This window comes from Lactuca sativa, chromosome 2 (genome assembly GCF_002870075.4).
Source record: "Lactuca sativa cultivar Salinas chromosome 2, Lsat_Salinas_v11, whole genome shotgun sequence".
Classification (NCBI taxonomy): Eukaryota; Viridiplantae; Streptophyta; class Magnoliopsida; order Asterales; family Asteraceae; genus Lactuca; species Lactuca sativa.
The window spans coordinates 213,103,739-213,128,000 of NC_056624.2; the positions used below are offsets into that span (position 1 = coordinate 213,103,739).

The 24,262-nt window shown below is 39.3% G+C and overlaps 2 protein-coding genes across 2 annotated transcripts; one reads left to right on the forward strand and one right to left on the reverse strand.

Annotated features, from left to right (window-relative positions):
* Nucleotides 1-3,329: 3,329 nt before the first annotated feature.
* On the forward strand, nt 3,330-4,229 carry LOC111912211 (uncharacterized mitochondrial protein AtMg00810-like). Its single transcript, XM_023907933.1, has one exon. The coding sequence runs from the start codon at nt 3,330-3,332 to the stop codon at nt 4,227-4,229; it is 900 nt and encodes a 299-aa protein (XP_023763701.1).
* A 555-nt stretch (nt 4,230-4,784) lies between these two features.
* On the reverse strand, nt 4,785-12,439 carry LOC111912257 (uncharacterized). The gene is made up of 15 exons (XM_023907980.3): nt 12,110-12,439; nt 10,754-10,833; nt 9,980-10,030; nt 9,140-9,883; nt 8,985-9,050; nt 8,638-8,817; nt 8,236-8,551; nt 8,045-8,155; nt 7,508-7,963; nt 6,800-7,417; nt 6,215-6,726; nt 6,086-6,146; nt 5,909-5,977; nt 5,385-5,828; nt 4,785-5,253 (listed from the first exon to the last, which is right to left on the reverse strand). The coding sequence occupies exons 1-14, from the start codon at nt 12,326-12,328 to the stop codon at nt 5,745-5,747; spliced, it is 3,567 nt and encodes a 1,188-aa protein (XP_023763748.1). The 5' UTR covers nt 12,329-12,439; the 3' UTR covers nt 4,785-5,253; nt 5,385-5,744.
* Between the last annotated feature and the right edge of the window lie 11,823 nt (nt 12,440-24,262).

Below are 24,262 nucleotides of genomic sequence, written 5' to 3' on the forward strand. Positions count from 1 at the left end.
TAGGGAAACTAGAGTTCTGCAATTACAGTCCCTGTTCCTGCCAATCAACAGCAATCAGGTAATCCTGAGTCCTGAATCACCAATTACAACTCATGGCAGCAATAATTCAATTTTCAAATCAGGAGAAAACGATTCACAACTCTCACAAGTTCTCCTTTTCTCTCAAACCAACCAATTATGGCTATTGGAGATCCATGATTGAATCCTTCCTCACCTCTCATAATCTTTTTTGCTATGTTGATGGAACTGTACCCTGCCCTGAACAGAAAGTCACCAATGATTCTGTAACTACCGATAATCCAAGCTACGTCCCATGGATCTGTAATGATGCCCACATCCGTATGCTCATCATCTCAACAGTTTCTGAAGACTCCTATCAGCATATTCAGGGAAAAACATCACGCGGGGTATGGTTGTCACTTGAACGGGCTTATGCTCCTGTTACTTTATCTCATGAATTCACTCTTAAAAGTCAACTTCTGAGAATCACCATGAAGGGTGATGAAAAACCGGCTGAATATCTTAGCAGAGCTCAAGAATTTGCTACTGCTCTTGCTAACATTGGAGAACCAGTAAAGGACAAAGATCTGGTAATGCTCACTCTTACAGGACTTCGAGAGGAATACAATGGTCTCAAGGCCAACTTATTGGCTCGTGTGCCTCCTGTCAGCTTCAATGAATTACATGGCCTTCTATGCGATCATGATTATGTCTTCACAAAAATGATGACTGCCACTCCCCAAGATTTCTTGGCGAATACTTTTTCGGTTACACAATCATCATCAGTTGCTACTCCTTCGATTCAACAACCAAATATTGATCATCTTCAACAACAACTACAAAGTATTCAACTGATGGCCACTCAGCTGGGTTATCAACTAAACCCCATTCAATCTCCACGGCCCCAAGCTCATTTTGGTTCTCGGTCTTTCAATAATAATCGAGGCGGTCATGGATCTTGTGGCTCTTCTCGTGGCAACTCACGTGGTGGTTTTAATCGCTCTCGGGACAACAGTGGCACACGACAGTTTTCTTGGGCCTCCACCCAAAACACCGTCTATGGTCATTGCAACATGTGTGGTATAGGACACTTACCATCTCAGTGTCCAGCTCATTCGAACCAGTCTCAACCTGCTTCGCAGGCTAATTTTACAACACGCTAATTTTACAACACGCTCAGAGGCTGACACATCTGGACCTACTTGGAAGCCCGACACCGGTGCAACTCATCATGCCACTCCAGACCTATCTAGCTTGGATAGCTCCGAGGCCTACTATGGTAATGACTCTTTACTTGTTGGTAACGGTAACTCTGTACCCATCTGTCACATTGGTTCATCTAAAATCTACTCACCAAACAAAACTTTTACCTTATCTAACATTCTTCATGTTCCTCAACTTAAACAAAATCTTTTATCTGTTCAAAAATTTTGTCTTGACAACAATGTTTTCTTTGAATTTCATTCTTCTTATTTTGTTGTGAAGGACGAGTCTACTCGCACTACCCTCCTTTCGGGTCCCAGTGAGCAGGGTTTGTACTCCGTTCGTCTTCCACAACTCAAGTCACTGCCCAAGGCTGCTTTCACTGTTGTCAAAGCCTCTTCAAACATTTGGCATCAACGTTTATGATATCCTCATGCTCAAGTTTTTCGTTCTATTGTTTCTCATTGTTCCTTACTTGTTTCGGACAAATTATCAAATAATTTATGTTCTTCTTGTCAATGTGGAAAATCATCAAAACTATCTTTACCTGATTCTACATTTCATAGCACTAATATTTTAGATCTTGTTTATTGTGATGTTTGGGGTCCCTCTCCTGAACCATCCTTTGATGGTCATCGTTATTTTCTTTTGTGTGTTGATCATTATACTCGTTATATGTGGATTTATCCTTTAACTCAAAAATCAGATGTTCACCCCATTCTCACAAACTTTATCACCATGACTGAACGTCAATTCAACACTAAACTAAAATGTATTCAATCTGACTGGGGGGTGAATTTCGCCCTCTCACCAATCTCTGTCGCAGCCTTGGCATCATTCATCGGCGGTCTTGTCCTCACACCAGTGAGCAAAATGGCTTTGTTGAACGTCGTCATCGTCACGTTGTGGAAACTGGACTCTCTCTGTTGGCTCATTCCAGTCTTCCTCAATGTTTTTGGAACTTTGCTTTTGAAACAGCTGTATACCTCATAAATCGCCTCCCTTCTCGTGTCTCATCCAACAAATCCCCTTTTGAACATGTCTTCAAACGTAAACCTGATTACTCCTTCTTACGAGTTTTTGGCTGTCAATCTTTTCCTTTTCTTCGTCCGTACAATCATCATAAAATTGAATTCCGGTCTACTCCTTGTGTTTTTCTTGGCTACAACCCTGCTCACCATGGTTATCATTGTCTTGATCCCTCCACTGATCGGATCTACATTGCTAGACATGTTCGCTTCAATGAACACGTCTTTCCTTATCAGCCTTCACCAATACCTCCACCACCTTCTACCTCTCCTTACATCTCTAATTTTCCCGACCCACCACCCGGTTTTCCATCTGAACCACCCCGACCTCCACAATCTCCACCATCATCACCACAATCTCCACCATCATTATCTCAATCTCCTTCACCAACTAATACCAACTTACCAGCTCCACTACCAGCTCCTCGGCCTCGGCCATCCAACCTTCGCCCTAATCCTAAACAACCAGATCGATACAACCCCGTTGCCTACACCACCTCCACCTCCACATCTCCTCCTTTTGAACCTACCAACTTTACCGTTGCTAACAAGTCTTTAGAATGGCGTCAAGCAATGGCCGAAGAGCTATCTGCGCTCCATAGGAATGGCACGTGGACCCTTGTTCCCCCTGTCTCTAATGCTAATATTGTTGCTTGTAAATGGGTTTACAGGGTAAAAACTGATGAACATGGAAAGATTACCAGGTACAAAGCCCGTCTCGTGGCAAAAGGCTTTAATCAACAGCATGGTGTGGACTATCATGAGACTTTCAGTCCGGTTATCAAGCCCGCCACCATTCGTACGCTGTCAGCAACAAATGGCCCCTCAGACAGTTAGATATTCAGACTGCTTTTCTTCATGGAGATCTTGAGAAAACCGTATACATGCGCCAACCTCCGGGCTTTATTGATCAAACCAAACCTGATCACATATGCTTGTTGCATAAGTCCTTGTATGGCCTCAAGCAGGCTCCTCGGGCTTGGTTTACAAAGTTGTCTACTGCGCTTCATCAGTTGGGATTTTATGGGTCCAAAACCGATCCCTCCCTTTTTATACTAAACTCATCTGGCTCTCTTGTCTATCTTCTGGTTTACGTGGATGACATCATCATCACCGGTAACAACTCCACTGTTGTTGACTCAATCATTCAGAAACTCAATTCTCTTTTTTCACTTAAGGATATGGGACAGCTACACTATTTTTTTGGGAGTTGAAGTTGTTCACAAGGGGTCTGACTTGGTTCTTTCCCAACGGAAATATATTCGTGAGATCTTACACCGTGTTGGTCTTGCCGAGTGCAGGCCAATATCAACTCCTATGAGCACTTCTCACGTGTTGTTACCCGATGATAGCCCCTTACTTGATGATCCCTCTCGTTACAGGCAGACAGTTGGAGCTCTTCAGTATGCTACTCTTTCTCGTTCTGATATTGCTTTTGCAGTTAACAAAGTCTGCCAGTTCATGCACGCTCCTACTGAGAACCATTGGGCCGGTGTCAAACGCATCCTTCGTTATCTTAAGGGCACCATCGACTTGGGGTTATGGATTCGACATAATACGGGGTATCAGCTTCAAGCCTTTTCAGATTCCAATTGGCACTCCAATCTTCATGCCTTCTCGGACTCTGACTGGGCAGGTTGCCCAATCGATCGTCGATCCACGGGGGGATTTGCTATCTATTTAGGTTCGAATCTCATCTCTTGGTTTGCTCGCAAGCAGAAAACTGTATCTCGATCTTCAACAGAGTCTGAGTACAAGGCTATTGCAGATATTGTTGCTGAATTGATTTGGTTGAAGTCCTTGCTTCGAGAACTTGGTTTGGCCAGCACGGCACCCACACTTTGGTGTGACAAGCTTGGTGCAACATATCTCACGGCTAATCCAGTTTTTCACGCTCGTACTAAACATGTTGAAGTTGACTATCATTTTGTTCATGAACAAGTAACTCAGGGAAAACTAAATGTCAAAGTTCATCTCTACAAACGACCAAATTGCTGATATTTTTACAAAGCCCCTGTCATCTCAGAAGTTTGAGTTTTTGCGCTCCAAGTTGCAGGTTGCTAACCGCCCTGAACTTGCGGGGGAATATTAAACTAAGTTGGTAGTTTAGAATCAGATTGTTATTATTATTATTATTCTTTAGGGTATCAAAGTGTAATTATTCTTTTCTTTATATTTGGTTGTAATATTGTCCAAATCAATATGAAATCACGTTATCAATTCCTTATTATTGTTATAAGGGAAAAATCCGAATGATGCATCAACAACATGTGTTAGAAAGTTCTTTTTATTGGCATAAGTTATGCTCTCTTGACATACCATGTATGTTATGCTTGAGGATGGGGAATAGATGTGGCAAAGCAGACAACTAAATATAACAGGTAAAGTTGTTTTATAGACATAAGGTATGTTCTCTCAAGAATTTCACAAAACTATAGACATAAGTTTACTTGCATTTTCCGATCATAATTTGATATTCATGACATACTACTGCTTGTTAAATGTTAAAGAATACCAATTGTTATAATAGAAAGGACAAGCAAAAAGAAGCAGTTGAAAACAATCTTCACACGTTACGTTGAATGGTAACAAAAAATGTATATACATTTGAGGGGTGAAATTGTGCAACTATGTATTACAAAAATGTTGAGGGAGGAAGGGAGGGAACCTAAGAAGAAAAGCAACAAAAAACATACATTTACACATATGTATCTAATGTCTTCCATAAATAACAGGATATTTACCAGATGCACCTTGCCATGACCTGACTAACCCCTTCAAAAATTCAACTTGTGCTTGTACAATTTATGAATCAACTCAACTCCGACGTAAACGTTTGTTTATATACTTTTTTACTTTGATTTGATTGAAGCATATATCCTGAGACCAAAACCTTGAGATGATTATTCTTAATTAACAACACCCACCACCCACCTTCACTCATATGCCAACTTCCAAATCTCCTCTCCTCTTGTACATCAATAAACACAAACCCTCGGCCCAACACACCGCATGCGTTCAACTGTTCCATGCAAATTCCATTAGCATATGTACTAACAATAATGATATACATACATATATATATATATATATATATATATATATATATATATATATATATATATATAATCAAGAGAGAATAGTAGTTAGTACCTGAAGAGTACGGGTTATTTGATACTTTGAACAGACGTGTACAAGTTTGACATATATGTATGTATTTTGCGTATTTATTTATTTCCACAACAGTAACAGAACCAGACACACCCACCCACCGCTCACAAAAATTTCATCTCAGGATCAAGGCCTTGTCCACATCAACAATCCAAACCAACCACACAACATTTCAACAGAAAACCAATCAATTTGAGATCACCCGGTCCAGGTATTTTGACGAATCGAACAACCATCTTTGACTTTGTGATTCACCCACCACTTCACTCAGCTTTGATTCTCAACTCAACTCAAGAAAAGGGGACTCTCTCAAAAATGGAAAATACTATTTTAATATGCAATCTAATTCCATAGTCCTTCACTTGATAACTGAAGTAGACCACGCATCTGAAGGTAAGGATTCTCCAATAATTTCTCATTGTTACTCTGCACGCACATCAAAAACAAACAAACCATTTAAACACACCCGCTTTAAATCACCCAAGTCAAGTCAAGTGCACACACACCTGTTGAGCTCTGGATACAAGAGACGAGAGTCCACGTTGGTATTTATCCGCTTCTTCAGTCATCATCCTCTGCAAAATTTATACATTTATATCAATAAAAAAAAAAGATAACACTGTTGTGATAAAATATCTTTCCACTTTATAGCTTTTGAAAAAAGAAAATGTATCTTTTTGAACCTTTAAAAGGAAGGTTGAAGAGAAGTAAGCCACCCTTGAATCAGTATCATCTAATAGCTCCCTGCCAAATACCATACAACCAATTACAACAGTCTGTTTGCTATAGATTTTAAAAAGAATCCATCTTACCTGAAGAACTCTTCACCACCAACTTCTTTAAAAGCACCAGGATCCGCAGTGCATTTACCAATCAGCAGTAAAAGAAGAGTGGATCTAATATCTGATGTGGCGCCAGGTAGGTTTCCACCTCCTTTACTCCCAACAGAAACACCAAGTGCTATATTATCTGTAGCTGCAGCCGCCAGTTGAATCAAAGGCCAGTAAAACAAATCAGCAGGCACACGTGCAACCAGTTGCATAGGAACAATCGCCTGTCCTTGAAGAAGCAATGCTGCCATTGATGCCGTCTCACTGCTTGCTGCGGTAGCAGAATTATTTTTGTTAATTCCAAATCTGCCCTTGCTATCGTCCACTGGTTCCCAGCAAAAGTTCTCTCTTACAGGGAGATCTTCCATCACGCTCGCCTTTTTATTCCAAACCGAGTAATTGAAACTCTTGCAACTACGCAATGTGTCTGCTGATGTGGACGTGTTTCCAGGTATCACTTTCAGACACAATTGAGAAAATAGAATGTCGCACATCTGTTAAAAAAAACAAAAGACTCAAAATTTTTAAGTATTGTGGCCATAGTAATAATAATTAAAAATGTTTTACCTTCAAAATATTCATACGATCTGTGACGTTGATCTGAGCCACCAAGGATAAAGCACTGCTCATAATATCTATGACAGCATTCGCTTTATCAAGACGTGTTTTCCCATGAGCTTCGTTAGTAACTGTAACCGAATGTTGTAACTCATTTTCATCCAATAAAAATTTACATCTCATGAGAAGTCTTTCAAGAACAAAAAGGAAGCCCCATCTTATGAGATTGTTTCTGGACTTCAAAAGTCCACACATGAGCCAAATGGGTAGTGGAATATCCAATTCGGGTGAATAATCTTTAACAGAAGCAAGTGTGATTCTTTTTTGTAGATTCTTTATGTTTGACCAAATGGAATCCCCTTCGTAGTTTATCTCTGCTATAAGCAGATCACCTAACCATACATAACCGTTTTCACGAATGGCTGCACGTTCTGAATGAAGAAGAGAATGTAACGTGGCCCACGCAAGCTTCACCTTTAAGGCATAACTGTTTCTCACAAAACCTTCCTGAAAGCTCTCTAAGTATTTGTAGGATTTTGTAAGTTCTGTCATGTGACTGAACTCTTTGTCCAAATGAGTTAATGATCTTAACAGTGCATCGAATTTCTCCATGATTTTCTCCAATAGCTGCAGAAAAAAGAGTATAAATATAAACATTAAAAAAAAAAAAAAAAAAAAGGTAAATCAAAAGGACAAATTAATCTTGTGATGACCAACCATATTGAGTCTTTCACTGTTGGAGTATCTTGGTAAAGCAGCAGAAATGGATCTTCTTAAAATATCACCAATTCCTTCTATACCAAGTTTAACAGAAATATGTAAAGCTTCTGGAGCATCTGCAAGAGTGAGTAAGGAGGCGATTGGCTGTATCTCATCATTGCTATATTCAGAAATTCCATTAGCTATACAGCTTTCATTTATCTCATGAACAACATAGTCAAAAAGCACCAGATATAAATTTCTCCTGCCTTCTCTGGAGTTTGAGATCACTAGCTCGATGAACACAAACTCAATTCCTCCAATTACATCAACTTGATCCACAAGAAAAGTAGGAGATGTGGTGGACACATCAGAGACTTCATAAAACATGTTTGTTAACATGTTTATTAACTTGCAATGAACCAACTCTGCCCATGAGTTTCTCCTGCTAATTTGTATAAGCATTTTAATAACCTACAAATGGTACAAATTATAGATTTTAGCCTGTAAAACTTTTTGTAAGATATATATCATTTATGCAACAAAATAACTCACTCTTATGTCAAGACCTCTTAATCTGCTTCTACGAATTTTGCCTCTATCACAAACAAAATATAGTAAACAACTAAGAGCAGAAGCCCACACAGATTCTTCCTTCTCTTCTGCCTGCAATTCCTCAACATTTTTATAAGGTATCCTTTGAAAAAATATATATAAAAAATGCTAAAAGATTTAAAAGATATTACCTGCACCAGAAGGAGGAGGACTTCATATAAAATGCACAATATCCATGATTCAAAGTTATTTATTGCTGATAAACTTTGGGCCTTTAGGTAATCTTGCTTTATTGACATTTTTTTGTCAAGGTATGGTTCTTGGGTGTATTCTTCTTCAATGGTGGAAGCATCATCAGCTAAAAGTGGCTCCAATAAATGGCCATGAACCCCAAGGTTTAAAATTAAGTCAAAAGCACGAACTTTTGAGGTCAACTGTGAAGAACTAAGCATTTCCTCAAGCATAGATAGCATGAGTGGAGCAGCAATCCCAGAGTCCAATACATACCTACAGAATATAAATATTTTAAATAACTTTCCACGACATCAACAAACTTTATACCAAAAATATAAAATATTCAAATTGAGACTTACATGTCAATTACAAGTTTGATTAAAACACTCACAGCCACATCCATTGATGGCTTCCCACTACTGCTACTTAATTTAGATGAGATTGTCATCATATTAGGAACTGGAGAAGGTTTTTCTGAACAAACTGCAGCTATAACTTCTCCCACTTCATCTGGATTCAATCGTAATGGTTGTTGTTCACTGACAAAATAAATGCACCAAGAGTGAGTGCAACGATATATAAAGTATAAACCACATTCACCAAACTGAATAAGGCTAAAGTCAGTCTGAATTGATTACAAACAGTCAGATTCTAATTTCTAAACAGCTGTCATCATCAAATCTAATATCTAAACATGCAGTCATACCTGTAGTGTCTATATTGGAAAAGTGGTCGAGAACGAGGGCGGAAGGTAGTTAGAGGAGAATCTTCCCTGTAAAGCAAGAACAGATGAAGGACTATATATTAATAAAGTGACAACATTGATGGAATTGGAAAGCATCATAGAAAGTGTCTACATACCAAATCTGATGAGGGCCTGTTTTGGAACGTTTAGAAGCTGTTATTGCTTTCAAATGAGCACGTGCAGACGCGGAATTTGTTACAGTAGTGAGTAATGAAGGCTGTAATAGTTGATCAAGGTAAGGCATATCAATGCTACCAAAATTTCTCCAAAATTCACCCTTTGTTTTAGCTTCCATGTCCCCTAAAAGAAGGGCAGCAGCACCTACTTCAAGAAAATTGTGCTTACTCATGTCTTGATGATTCAAAGGACTATCAGAAGAAAGCAAAGATGATTGTGGGTCCCCATGCCATCTCCATTTGAATACATCACGGGCTATGAATTCATCGCCTTCAATTCCATCAATATCTTCAGGAATCGGTGAATCCAGAACGGAAACAGAAGAACCTTCTTTGTTCTCAGAAGGTTCTTTACCGATTCCAGGGCTAATTTGGGAATTGAAAGATTTACTCATTAGAGATGATAATGATGGAAGTGACTGTCTTGATGCAGAAGTAGCTCCAGCAAAAGCTGCGGGTTGGAATGATCTTTTTGGAACATGTTGAGCCACTAGAGAACGAATGTAGTTTAGTGATTTCACAAGTGCACCTGAAGCAAAACTTGCAACAGGCAAAGGTGATGATACATTTAAAGTAGAGGATGAACCACCAGCTTGTCTTCTGTTTGGACTAATATCACATTCCATGATTATATTTGAACAAAACCGATCAATTTCTAGTAGGGTCTCCTCACTTGGTTTATATCTGCAACAAAATTGCAATTTAAGTAAATAAGTGTTGGGAAACACAACTGATATCCTATAATGAATGAAATGATTCTTAACAAAAAAGAACACCTACCGCAGGAGATAACGTTTCAAAAGAGCCACACACCTTGCAACTACTGCAGGGCTGTTACAGATGAGAAAATGAATCAAGGGGTAAAATCTAACTAGTGTGACTGACGTTTGATCAACACGAATGTTAAACATATTATGTTCAGTCAACTGAAATCATTATTACAAGAATACAGGCTGTAAATTTATACCCATGTTAACCATCACATTATGAAGCTCCAAACCATGGTGACAAATCTATTTTGTGTTTATTTGTTTATGATGATAACTGGTGTTCCATGTGGTTATTGAGAAAAAAAAACTTTCGTTGCTGGAGTGGTATATTCAAGCATGCTGAATAAACGAGACAACTTTTCAAATTATTTAGCAGCAGAAAACAGGCTACAGGTTGCAATGCATTGTTAAGAAGGTAAACCATCAAGGTGAAAGAAAAAAAAACATATAGACAATCTTAGACAATGATGTGTTACATAGTAGTACTAATTAAGTAATTATCATATTTTTTTTGTTGATCTGGGCTTACAGGCCCTCTATTGTTCTCAAAACATTAAGGGTTAAGTCCTCTGTAATTTATATGCTACTGTACCCTAAAGGTTAACATTGTGCTAGTACTAGAGCCAAAACTTTGAAAGCAGAAGAGTTGATAGCACTTTGTGCAGTATTTAAGCTGCCAGTATGGAAAGAACAAATATAAGAATATTAAATATATGCATACGTTAAGCATTTATTGGAGGTATAAGCGAAAGATTATAATAAATAACAAATATATATTGAAAACCTTCGTTCTCTCTCTGCAAGTGTGTGCTCTATTATCACACCATATGCCAGGTCAGTAGTTGCATGGGATGCTAAATAGTCCTGCCAAAAAGAAAGCAAATCTACATCACTTGTCAGAATAGGTGTTCACAAATCACAATGTTAATAGCCGGATTACATTTTACATGAAATGGATAATGTTATAAATAGAAGCCTAGTAAGGACTCCTTAGTCCTTACCATTTCTTCTATATAGAAGTAACTTTATGAATAGTTTCCAAATTCCAACCACAAGCAGCTAAGTTGTGAAACTTCAGACACTAAACTGTGGCAGTCCAAGTCTATCTCTATCACATATTCACATTTCATTACCATGTAACAAACTAAGTGTCTAAGTTATGACCACATAGTTTAAGAATACTCAGGTATTAGTCGCCTACACCAGCTATGTGACATTATCAGTGCAGCACTTCCCCTTTGGAGAATCTATATCAAGTGAACCAGAATCTTCGATTCTACAACTCTATAGATTCAAGGTTCTATTCTAGACTAAAGAAAGTAATAGAAGTCTTGTGACTAGATATCCTAAACCATATCACACTGCATTTGCTCCATATGTAAATTTAGCTACAAATTACGAAACCACATGCAATAATGGGCACTCTAAAACTTGGTGTATGAACGAGCTCAGAGAAAGAACAAAACATTAAGGACACATATTTATTTTACTTTCTTCCGATGTAGTAGGTTCAAAATAGTGGGAAAATAACAGTAGGGAATCAGTACTGAATTACTGATAATGGAACTAGAAATCTATCAAAACAGAAGAAAGGTTAAAAATCCTTAAACGGAAAGATACATCATCTGCAAGAAGTACATCCTAAGTCCATAACTTGCTGATCACTTAAACGTTATCTACAAGTTCATCTTGAAACCATGGAGTACTTAGGTTAGTATTGGTGATACTAGACCGACTTAGCATTAAATAACCTAAACTATTAAAGATATTTACAAGCAGACAAGCAAACAAATTTCTCTCCAACTTTAAACCCATAATATACCCCCCATAAAGTAAAACGATGCAAAATTCATAGATTAACCATCTGGTTTCCACAATTAATAATGTGAGAGCTACAATTTTCTCTACCTGCACTAACAATATAATTCCCTAATCCCTAACCATAAGAGAAACCTAACATCTACAGATAACCGAAAGTGCAATTCCATGTATGAGCACAACAATGTACAACTATCTGTATAAAAATATCATAATCCAAATAAATTCCAAATCACGCACGGCCACTATTAAACCCTAGATTCGCAAACTAAAAAACTAAGGGATCTGAACAAATAAAGCGAAAATTAACGTCCGTTCGTACCCGAAGAGTCCTAGAAGCTTCGGATACAACGGCTGAAGAGCTGCCCTGGACGGATAGAAGAGAAGAAGAGAGACAATCGGCGATTGCGCGGCGAAGAGGCTCCGGCGGTTTCTTGGACGAAGAAGATCTCATAGCCCTGGAGATACCACCAACGCCTCCTAACTGTAACCTGGAGCTCGTAGCAGGGCTACGAGGGCCGCTGTTGAAGCTCGTCGACATCGTATGTGTAGATATAGCGTCAGTGTATCTATCTATGCGAAGAAACAGTTGTTCTCACTACATCTCAACAATCGAACACTCTTTCTTCCTTCTTTATGTTGTCTATGCAAGAGGAGGCGCCTTTTTATGATTAAGAGAGAGATTATATTGTATTTTGTTGAGATGTAGAAAAATAAATAAAATATAACAACAATACTATATTCTTTTAATTATTTTTGTAAGAAGCTTCAAGTTGAAATTTAAATATCAATGAATTGTATGTGGAAATAAATAAATAAAAACTATGTAAAACTTTAAAAAAATTAATTAAGGATCATTTCGACTTTACAAGGAAGGTCGATGGAAGTATTCTTGAACATCTATGTCTTATAATGAAATAATGAAATATAGAAAAAAAACATAAAAATATTTATATAGTGTTCATCGACGTCAATAAATGTATAATAATCATGTTAGATGATACAGTTTGAACGATCTTGAAACTTATAACGGTTTCAAAAGAGATACACGGTTAAGATGAAATGTCTTTGTTACGTAATGATTATGGAGTATAAATAGGTATTCAGGAGCATGTGCTACACTCATGGAGGTATATGATCCACGAAGAAGAGGATGTTGAGGATGATGTTATCCTGGCAATTAAAATGAAGGGTAACAATGAGAAAAATGTGTGTCAAGTGTAACACCCATAAAAATCACAAGAAATTCAAACTTTTTAAAACCAACCCAGATTCACAAATTGTTTACAAACATAGTTTTCAAAACATTTTTCGAACATTAAAGTCTCCCAAAATCATAAGTCATAAACAAGAGGGATGTGTATGGTCATGCCTTCACCTTCCCGCGGTCATCCGAAATACCTGAAACATAACCCCAAATTGTAATCCAAAGTTTAGTGAGATCCCCTAAAGTACCAACACATAAACATATAACATATACAATAACAGCATGTCGGGTCCAATCAACCATCGGGTTTGAATAGCCCCAAGCCCAATCAACCATCAGGTTGGAATGCCAATATACTATGGGTCCAGTCAACCATCGGGTTGGAATACCCCAGGCCCAATCAACCATCGGGTTGGAATGCCAATCTACAACAGGTCATGTCATCCTCGGGATGGAATACCCCCGGGCCCAATCAACCACCGGGTTGGTATGCCCCCGGCCTGTTGGCTTATACACAAAACAGTAAAGCCTCAACCACCACCAAATATGTACACATATAACATATAAACATATAAACAGTCTACAGACGGTCATGCAGATCTACAGATCACTAAGCATAGCATCATCTTATATACCATGATATCGATCTAACAGATTACTATATCACGATAACATACTATCACATAATAGGATATCAAATCCAAATGGTCGGCCTTGGTGCCTTCGACCCGCAAGTACAACAAGGAAACTCACCTCACAAATTGGACAAAAGTTGATGAGGTCCCGACTCCGAATCTCAACTCTCTAACCGACACCTAATCCAACTAAATGACCAATCTCCATCAAAATCCTAAAATACCAAAAATACCCTTGAGGTCAAACTTTGTCAAACTAAATCAAAGTCAGTGTCAAACTGTTCAAAATCCATAAATCAACTGAGTCAACCCAACCGAGTCAACTCAGCAAGCGTACGCTGGGCGGACTCCTATGCTTGAACAAAAACAGGGTCATTAACCGTGTACGGGGCGTACACCCAGGTACGCACGACGTAACCCCAAACTTCCTTTTTCTTCATTAAGTGCTTAATACAACGTCTTAACACGTCCAAATGCAGATCCAAGGTCAAAATGACATTAGGAGTCATAAAGTTTCCAACGTTATGACCTTGCATGCTTAATAAGGGCATAATCCATAAAAATCCAACATCTTAATGCCTTAAGACTCTATATATCATGCATGGGACAAAACTAACCATTGGGACTCCATTTTTATGACTAAAGACCCCTACTAAGGTCTAAAAGGACAGCTTAATGGTCAAGAGCGGGTCATGCTCAAGATCTAACCTTTTGGGACCGAAAAGCATCATTAAAACACCCATTTCTATATCTATATGATAGAGGGATAAAGTTGTAAGCTTTATAACTTAGAAAGGTTGCAAATGATGTAGAAACCCCAGATCCAGAGTGTTTCACTCTTCCAAGATGAGTATGGCTTCCTTCCTTCTTATTCTAAACACAAAACACACATTCTTAGGCTTTGAAATAGCTTCTCAAGGTGAACTAGGGTTGAAAAACGTATAAAGATGGATGGAGGCTGATGAGGTGAGGGGAAATGAGGCCATAAGGGTGTTTAAATACGAGCTAAACCCTAAAAAATATGGTTTCCAAATCTGGAAAGTACGCCCAACGTACAACATGTACACCCAGTATATTAGGGCACTCAGTGTACACGCGTATGTATGGCGTACTGCCCAAGCTTATTTACGAAAATGCCACTAGGGCTAATTTACACACTTCCTTGAAATTTAGGGACCAAAATGAAACACAAATAAATTATAGTGTTAAAATTAGAAGTACCTTATCATCAGGATATTACAATTCTCCCCCACTTGAACTAGACTACGTCCTTGAAGTCTGTCGCGGCGAATAACTCTGGATAATGCTCTCGCATCTCAGCCTCTGGCTCCTAGGTTCACTCGGAGCCTCTCCGATGCCGCCATTGTACCTTTACCAAAGGTATCCCCTTGTTGCACAGGACCTTCATCTTACTTTCTAGAATAGATATCAGTCTCTCAACATAGTTCAGGCACAGGACCTTCATCTTACTTATAAAGTACTTTTGAATATTTAGAAAAAATGATATTGAATGTCGACTTAAAGATAATTAATGTTGTGGTTGAATTAAAAATAAAATTTTTACCTCATAATTTTGGGACGTTTCAAGTTAGTATCAGAGCCTTGGTTTGAGGGATTCAGGCACACTCTCGGGTATGCCTGAATTCAAACTGAGGAATTAATAATCTTTTGATAGAAGATGAGTTTCTAAAAAGATTTTGAAAAAAGGGAATTAATATCTAAAAATATTTTATAAAGACAAAGGGAGTGTGATGTGTGCAATCAGCCAAGCTCAAGTAAGTGATTCCCATAATACCATACATGTTTGCTATGATTATATGTTATGAGAATTGCATGTTAGGATGAGGTTGGGAATACTTTTAGGAGTTTCATGATAGATTGGCCCAATATGTGATGCCTTGTAGCCTAGGAAACATTGGATGCTATGCTAGGTTGGGAATATGTATTGGTATCAGTAATTGCTAAGTATATGCTTTAAAAGTTGTATGTGTTTAGGATCATATAGCCCTAAAATGATTTATTTTGCCTTATTTCCTGTTCCTTGTTTTGTTGTGATCCTAGGGTAGAGTCTTTTATTCGACGGTCTATTTGATATTGTATTGTGTATAATTTGCATGCATAGGGAAACCGGTAGCGGGAGTGGAAGTTCCTAGCATGAGTTGTAGTAAGTGAGTTTGAATGTTCTTTGGATATTCTATGGATTGGAGTGCTACTACACGAATGATGCTTGCTTTATGCTTTGTGGAACTCTTAAGTGATTTGAGCTAACTACTAAGTGAATATCTTAGGTCACGTGTCACGAAGGTTGAATAATCTCAGAGTGATGTATTCGAACCTATTACGCAACTCTAATTTGAGTCTAGCCGTTATAGAGATGATTCTTTTACTCAAAGGATTATCAAATCTTTGTTGCATGTAATTGTATTCATGAGATGGTTAACTGACATTATTGGGAGTTCTTCAGCAGCTGATGACAGGATGAGATCGGAAACCTAGGAAAGCCTAGGAAGTGCTTTAGTGGTTTTAGTTGTGTTGTTTAGCGGGCATTTGGTGTATCAGTTTGAGAATGTGACTTAGAGGATTTTGGATGATTCTTGAGGAAAGTATGGATAAGTGTGGAAGGTAGTATCGGGTTCGTACTACTGAAAGCACAGGATCCATACTCGAATCGGGAGAGTCTTGGAGAATCTAGGAAGCCTGTGGGATGAGGATTCTTGGGTATGTTCTGATCATTTGTATGTTTATTTTTCAGTGTGGCGATGAGCACTCAGGAAGGGGATTCAGGTTCTGGTTTTGGCTCAGGTGCAGGTACTGAGTCGATCAATGAGAAGATGCGGGAGTTCATCTCGTCAGAGATTACCCGCCATATTTTGGAACAAACTCTTGTGATATTTGGTACGGACAAGGAAGGGATTTTGGAGATTTTGGATAAGCGTCTGGGTGCATTCTGTACTAGAATGCTATTGTTGGAGCTCCCACTCTTTATTTCCGTGAGTTCCGTGCTTGTGGAGCTCCCAAGTTATTTGGGGAGAATAACGCTTTCGGGATGAGTTTCTACCTTGATGGGTCAAATGTCAGATTTGCCTCCTGTCTTCTGAAGGACATAACACGAGATTGGTGGGAGGAGGTAGACTTCTCTTTGGGAGGCGAAGCCCTGGAGACGATGACTTGGGATGAGTTTTTGACCTGGTTTAGGGCCGAGTTTGCACCGGTTATTGAGGTGAAAAAGTTGGTGAGGGAGTTTCAGGAACTTCGCCAGACGACTGAGATTGTGGTGGATATCACTTCCAAGTTCCGAGAGAGAGCTTTTTTGGTTCCGTAATATGCTGCGTACGAGGAGATGAAGAAAGTAAGATATCATGACATGTTGAGAGATGACATTGGGGAGTTTGTGAGTTTATCAGGGTGTGAGACCCTGAATGATATGATTGCTAGAGCCCAAGAGCGTGAGATTGATTTGGAGCACCTCGGAAAGAGGAAGCCAGAGCAAACTCATATTTCAGTGGGTCAAGTGAAGAGGCCCAAGACTTAGGATTCGGATTCAAAAGGCCATAAGGGTCGGGGCCGTTGTGCCAAGTGTGGGAGGACCCATGAGAGAGGATGTCGGGAGACAGGCCGAGGATGTTCTAGTTGTGGTCAGATGGGTCATTTTAGTCGGGATTTCCCCCGTGGGTCGGTCCGATGTGTTTTCACTACAACCAGGTGGGCCAAAAGAATGTCAATTATCTAATGTTGAGGGGATGAGCAATGATTGCACCTAATCTAGCTACTTTGAGGATTACTAACGATCGCGAGGGTAGGGCAGGAGCCCCAACAGCGAGGAGTCGAGCATTGCAGTGTCAGTCAGAGGAGGCCAGGGTTTCATCCGGAGCTATTGTGAATATGTAATCTTTGATTTCTTCTTGATTATTATCAGTATTTTGTTGCCTTGGAATCTTGTATTGGTTTGGGTAAGCATTAGATTTGGTTTAGTTCTCTGTTATTGCCTAAGTTATATCATCAAGAATTGTTATATGCCAGTTTGCATGCCAAGAGTCAGTAGGGGGTTTTTATCTTGCTGAGCGGAATTCAGTTTGTTCGGTTGTTGTTTCGGTTCTTTGATGGGGTCAATTCAAGGGTATCGCTTGGAAGGTCCATGGTCGGATCAACTGGTTAGTTCTTCAACGAAGTCGAAGTTCGGATGTGATAGCATTTGTTCAAGTAGGATCAACAATCGTCTATAGCAGGACCTTTGGGTCCGATCTCTACCATTTCTAGGGAAGGAGTCGTAGCAAGAAGACGAAGGTGGGAACCACATGATTTTGTTTGGTCATTGGAAGTACCAAGGGAATTTTATTATCACAGGGGTTGAAGATGGTTAGAATTCAGAGAGTTTATGAGGATGGGAAGTTGGAGTGAAGATTCGCCAGTTCGGAGCAAGGGTTATGGTCCTTGTTACCGAAATAAAGGAATTAAGGAGGTGGTTGATGTATCATAGGAAGCGAGTGGGGTTGTCAGATTTGCTGAGGTTTCGGGAAGTGTTCATCTGGATTTCAAGAGTTTATGCGATCATCGAGATTGGCTAGTATCGGTAAGCCCATGTCGTCGACGGTTTGAGTTATAAGGAGGTAAGGTGGGTTGGGAATCCATCAAATTATGTGGGTTCGGAGAGCTTCAATGAATCCAAGTGGGGGAGAATCGTTCAGATTTCCGGGAGTTGAATCAAGAATGAAACTAGGGAGAGTTTCACATCCTAGTCGGGAGGGAAGACGACTCAAGTGGCCGTCTGGATTGAAGCTATGTAATTTGGGAATTCAAGAAACTTCTAACAACTATTTGGTGTCTTATTGGTGATGTTAAACAAGCATGTGAATGGATCCAAGTTTAGGGTTGTGTTAGAGCTTCACTGCCTGTTCTTGTTTGATGAATGCTTTTGGGTTCAAAGCATGACTCGGACACCTGATTGGGATTCAGTCAGATGCGAGTTCGACTCAAGATGATTGTGGTTGATATGGTAGAGGTGTGGTAAGACCATGGGCGGTGACCATGTTAGGATAGACGTATTGTAAGACTGTGGGGTGGCCGTAGCATTCATGGATTAGCAAATAGTATGGTAAGTGTTGTAAGTCTGCGAGTGGATCGTAGCATTCACCATATTAAGGTAGACCATTGTTGGGGTGGTCGTGAGTATAAAAGAGGATCAGCTCGTGCCTTGGTCAAGGAGGACAGTAGGGTCAGGGAGCATCTTTTTGTTAGGGGAGGATGACCATTGGGGTCTGAGACAAGGTTGGGCCTGTGTAGCTCTAGACGGGGTGAGACCTATGGGCGTGGCCCGTTCGTTGGTGTAAACTAGGTGAGACCCGTGGGCGAGGCCCGTACGATTATAGAAATGCAAGTGAGATGATCGATGTCCTTGTATCAATCAAAAATACCCTTAAAACCACTAGATAGCTAGGGTAAGTAAGGGTCGAATCCACGAGGAGTTTGTGGTCAAACTTTGTGTTAAAATAATTAACAAAAAACTACTAGCAATTGCCACGGAAAAAAGATTAAAGCAAAGATCAAACAAAAAGCTTGGAAATTTATTAATTAAAACGAAAATCTCAATGAGAAAACTAGAGTACTCCCGGTTTAGTTATGGACAGTTTAAATTCACACACTTTCTTCCCTTAAATCCTAATTTAATTACTTAGATGCAATTGGGGTTTATTAACTTGTAATACATAGTTTGGGCACACTAAATGTTCATTTAACTAGTTGTCTTACTCCTTTATGTCTAAATGGATTAAGAATAATTAGTGGACTAGCTATAAAATGTCTTACAACTACCTATTACCGCATTAAGATTCAATATCACAAGTTGGAATAATATATGTTGATTCAATCACTTGTCTTTATTCCTAAACTAATTGAACTTGGAACAAATGATGAATTGACAATAGACTATCTTAATTATGACATCAAACAATTCATACAACCCAATTTCAGTTATCATTACCAAAATATCATCACGTGAAGCATAAAACAACAATTGAAATTAACTAGAATCAAGTAATAATCAAGTGTGTTCATCAAAAAGTCATAAACATCCCCGGAAGCAACCCTAATGATTTAGCCTTCCATTGAGTTCATAAAAACACCAACTTGGATGAAATAAATAAAATACATAATAGAATTCATAATCAAACTTAGAATCATCAAACAAATGTAGCCTAATGATTATCAAAGTATGAAACAAATAAACATTGGGAGGAATTAATCGTTTCTGAATATTACTAGAATTTATGAGAATCACCGGTTGAATGATCTTCAAATGTTGCTTGATGATGAATTGAATTGAATCTTGCCTTAAATCCGGATTGAAATGGAATGGACTTGTGTTTCCAAATGTTGCCAAGGGTTTTTGAAGCCTTAAAAACGCAGGAAAGACTCTGAAAATCGCAGGTGGTAGCCCTAAAAACGAATGCATAAGTCCCTATTTATATTATTTGACAGAAAAGAGAGAAATCGAGCGATGCGGGACGTTGGACGTCCTAGGAGACGTCTTAGACGTCGTGTATAACGCCCAAGCGTTCTTTATACGTCCTAAAATTCCTTATGTCGTCCTTGAAATACACTAAAAAATGGCCAAAACGTCAGACGTCAAAAAATGGCCACACCGTTCCAACACGGGACGCCCCTAAAACGCCTGGACGTCCTAGGGGCTGTCTTAGATGCCATGCAGGACACCGACGGGCCCTTCTCTTTCATTTTCTGCTCCGAAAATTTACCAAATGTTGAACGTTTGACTTGGACGTCCTAGGTGACGTCTTAGACGCCTGGAGGCGTCCTTCATCTTCCGTGCAAGTTTTGGTGGTCAAAACGACACAACTAGCAGAAACACAAAACACAAAAGTTGTAGAAAATCTTGTCTAGTTTCTAGAAATTCTTTACTCATATCAGTTAGAGCTCCAAAACTTGATATATGACCAAAACATTGAGGCATGGTCAATTTTCCCAGCAACGTTTCTTCATTCCTTTAGCTATTTGTTTTACTTGCAGGTTCCACCCACTTTTAGTATGATATATCGACATGCATATGAAGTTCAACAACTTATCAATTTAGTGCCATTCTTGGACAATTATACATCAATTCAACAGATTTATGACAATTTAGTATATTCATAAAATAGACTTATCATGAGACTTGGTAGAGACCGGTTGGGTAAAGGAATTGGATTATAGTTTTAGTGGGATGGTCATGTGGTCAATAAGTGGAATAGTGTGGTGCATAGGCTAGGGTATCCTTATCAGTTGGACTCTCAAGAACCTAGTGGCTGGACCAGGTATGAGGCTGGTAGTCTCAGCGGTGGATTGGGGATTTTATATCCAGTTTAATGAATGGATGCACTTAATCAAAAGATTTTAGGTGAAATGCAAGTGTAAATCCTTGGATCTCGGGTTATGAGTTATGCACCAATTTGGATTTTGGTCGGGATTTGCATTGGGAGTCGCTAGTGTGTTTATGCAAGATCTTTACTTCAGCAAGTTGTGGATTAAGGAATATGTATGTCGGGTTATCAGTTGGAAGGTTCAAGGTCAAAAGGATGTTTTCAGTTCTGATGGTAGGAGGAGACCCTTGTGATTTTGTTTCAAAATGGTTCTACATGTGCGGAGGTTAGGCAAGTTATGGGGATTCAAAATTATTGAAGTAACGTATTGGATCAACAATTTATAGGATTAATGATTTGTTCAACACTATAAGGTTTTGTTCGGAAAGTTGGTTCCCAAGAGGGTGGTAAGGAGTGATTTTGAGGACAAAATCTAATTTAAGTGGAGGATAGTTGTAATGCCTTGTTCCGAATCATTTCCTAATGTGGGGCGGTGAACCGAAGATCGGGTATCATAAGGCTTAGGGACTTTGGAAAAGATATATTTAGACCCATTTGGTTATGGTGTAACATTCGAAATTTCGGGTATGATAGTTTGTGTTTCAATTTTTGAGGATTTAGGAGGGACTCGACGAGTCGAAGGTCTGACTCGCTGAGTCATGTCGAGGTGATCACGTGTATTTAATGAGCAGACTCGACGAGTCCAAGGACAGACTCGCCGAGTAGGCTCTGGGCAGATAAAACCCTAAGTTTTCGGGGTTGGGGCCTATTTAAGGGAACTTATGACCTTAGGTGCACCTCATACCTTTTGTGAGAAGCCCTAAATCCCCATTAGAGCCATGAGAGAGTTCTTATGATGAAATCAAGTAATTTGGTGGGTCTTATGGAAGGAAAAGAGCATGATTCAAGCAATAAACGAGATGGGGGTTGTGGATCTAGCATTTCTTCACGTGGAACTGTTGTAGAAGGTATAAACTTGCATCATTTTCATCTAATTTGGTTAGATTTCATGATCTTGGGAGTTTTAGGGTTTTACTCCCCTTATTTTGTGCATACGAGCTAATTGAGACATGATCTGAGGAGGGAAACCTCATATTTAAACCTTGTGAGGTCCTTGAAGACTAGATGCCCCAGCTTTAGTTGTCCAAATGAGGCTTACTAAGCCAAATCTTTCATGGAGGACATGTAATGGCATTTTGAAGCAATAACATCATGCATGAACGTAAAGATTGAAGCTTTACGTGATTATTGATCCTTGAGATGATAGATCTATAGTTTAGAGTGATAGATCTGAGTGAAATCGTCTGAATGAGAAAAGGGTTGGATAGACTCGTCAAATCCATGAGCTGACTCGACGAGTCGGTTAGGGTTTTCCTGGTCAAGTTGAATCGCGTTCTAACTCGGCGAGTTGTGGGGTCAAATCGATGAGTTGATCTGAATCCTCACGAAACTTCGGAGAAAGTGAGTGGACTCGGCGAGTCACAAGGGTGCACTCGCCGAGTCGGGTCAGATTTGGACTGTGGACTCGAGTTTGACTACGGTTGGCTTTAAGGTTGGGTCAACCATGTGTAATGGAAGCCATGGAGGGGTAAAATGGTCTTTTACCCACTTCAAGAGTTAGACAGAGAAAGAGAATAGACTTGGATGTGTTGAGTATGATTAAGTATTGCTAAGAGATGTTTATCTTATGTGTTAGGCGGAAGCTAGGTCGAGATTTTCGAGTGCGAGGCTGTCACTTGGTTGATTTTAAGGTGAGTCTTCTCACTATACTTTACCTAGAGGGTAATTATGCGTGACCGACAGGTCTTATGTGCTATGATGACTATGTGATGTATGTTGTTATATGATATGTATGTGCTATGTTATGTTATGAGTAATATGATATGGACCAGAAGATCAACAGTGCATGGGCCGGAAGGTCAAGATGATACGAACCGGAAGGTCAGAGAAGTGGGACCGGAAGGTCTACCAGGATTATGGGGCGGAAGTCCCCTGAGACACATTGACCGGAAGGTCTTGTAGAGTATTAGCCTTGAGTGGCGTACGTGTTGTATGTAGTATTTTGGGGAACTCACTAAGCATGCATGCTTACCGTGCTATGTGTTATGTGTTTCAGGTTCTTATCAGGATCGCGAGAAGGTGGCGGCTCGATTGTACACACAAAAGAAAAGAGTCATGAATGAGGATCATGGATTTTGATAATTACTTTTGAAAACTATTTCGAAATACGTTATGATATCGACACTAGAGATTTTGCGAATTATTATATGTGACGTTGGAAATTTAAAATCGAAAAATTTGTTTGAAAATTTACGGTGTGACATATGGGTAATGTAATTTAGGTGATTCGAGAGTTCAGTTTGTGTTTTGGAGTCAAGGGGTATATCGATAAACTTTTAGTTCGGGCTTTTATGAATATTGGATTTTTGTTCGGAAAGTTTTAAGGCAAGGATGATTTGATAGATGTGTAGAGCTTCTCGTCGCCTTTGTGTGGATATAAGGATCGTCGGAAACAAACTTAGAATGAAGAAGTTATGGCATTCGAAAGTTTGGTGGTTTTAGGGTTAAACAAGTACGCGGGGTGTACACAAGTGTATACAGGGCGTGCTAATGTTAAGGCCAATACATCAGGCGTACTAGGTAGAATGATCACGGATGCTTAAGGGAGTACGCTGGATGTACCAAAAGTACGTAGGACGTACTCCATTCAGACCCAAACCCTAATTTAGGTATTGGACCCTATTTAAGTTCCTTAACTCACCACCAGACCCTATTATCTTCAGCCTCCAACCCTCCAAACCTTAAAACGAAACCCTAGCCCCCATTTGAGTGATTTTTTAGCTTTTGGTGGTATTTCATGCTTTTTGGTGTTCATAGAATAAGAAGCTTGTTGGAGAAGTGTGGGATTGCTTGAAGCTTTTGGATACAAGCTTGTTGCATCTTAATTTATCTTTTGGAGGTATAAAGTTTATATCTTGATGACTCTAGGTGTTAGATCTGGTTTAAGGAGTATTTTGGGTTCATTTTGGTCCTTAGAGTTATGATTGTGAGTATGAGCTACTCCAAGAGCTTAGAATGTTGGATCTTGGCCTTTAGGAGGTCCCTTGTTCATAAAAATGTCATCTTGATAAATTATTTTGGACCATGTCTGCTTTTGGGTGTTTTCTATGGATTTTATCAAGGTTTTGGTCCCACTGATCCATTTAAAGGAGTAAAGTTGCCAACTTTACGTGTTAAGACGTCTCACTAGAGTCATATCTGAGTTTGGAAGTCATTGTCTTAAC

Excerpts from the sequence above, each read along its gene's own strand:
- LOC111912211 (XM_023907933.1), top strand. The coding sequence starts at position 3,330 with ATGACATCATCATCACCGGTAACAACTCCACTGTTGTTGACTCAATCA.
- LOC111912257 (XM_023907980.3), bottom strand. The coding sequence starts at position 12,328 with ATGTCGACGAGCTTCAACAGCGGCCCTCGTAGCCCTGCTACGAGCTCC. Across the intron at positions 6,727-6,799 it reads ATCGTATGAATATTTTGAAG|ATGTGCGACATTCTATTTTC; the intron begins GTAAAACATTTT and ends TTTTTTTAACAG. Across the intron at positions 6,147-6,214 it reads GGTGGTGAAGAGTTCTTCAG|GGAGCTATTAGATGATACTG; the intron begins GTAAGATGGATT and ends GGTATTTGGCAG.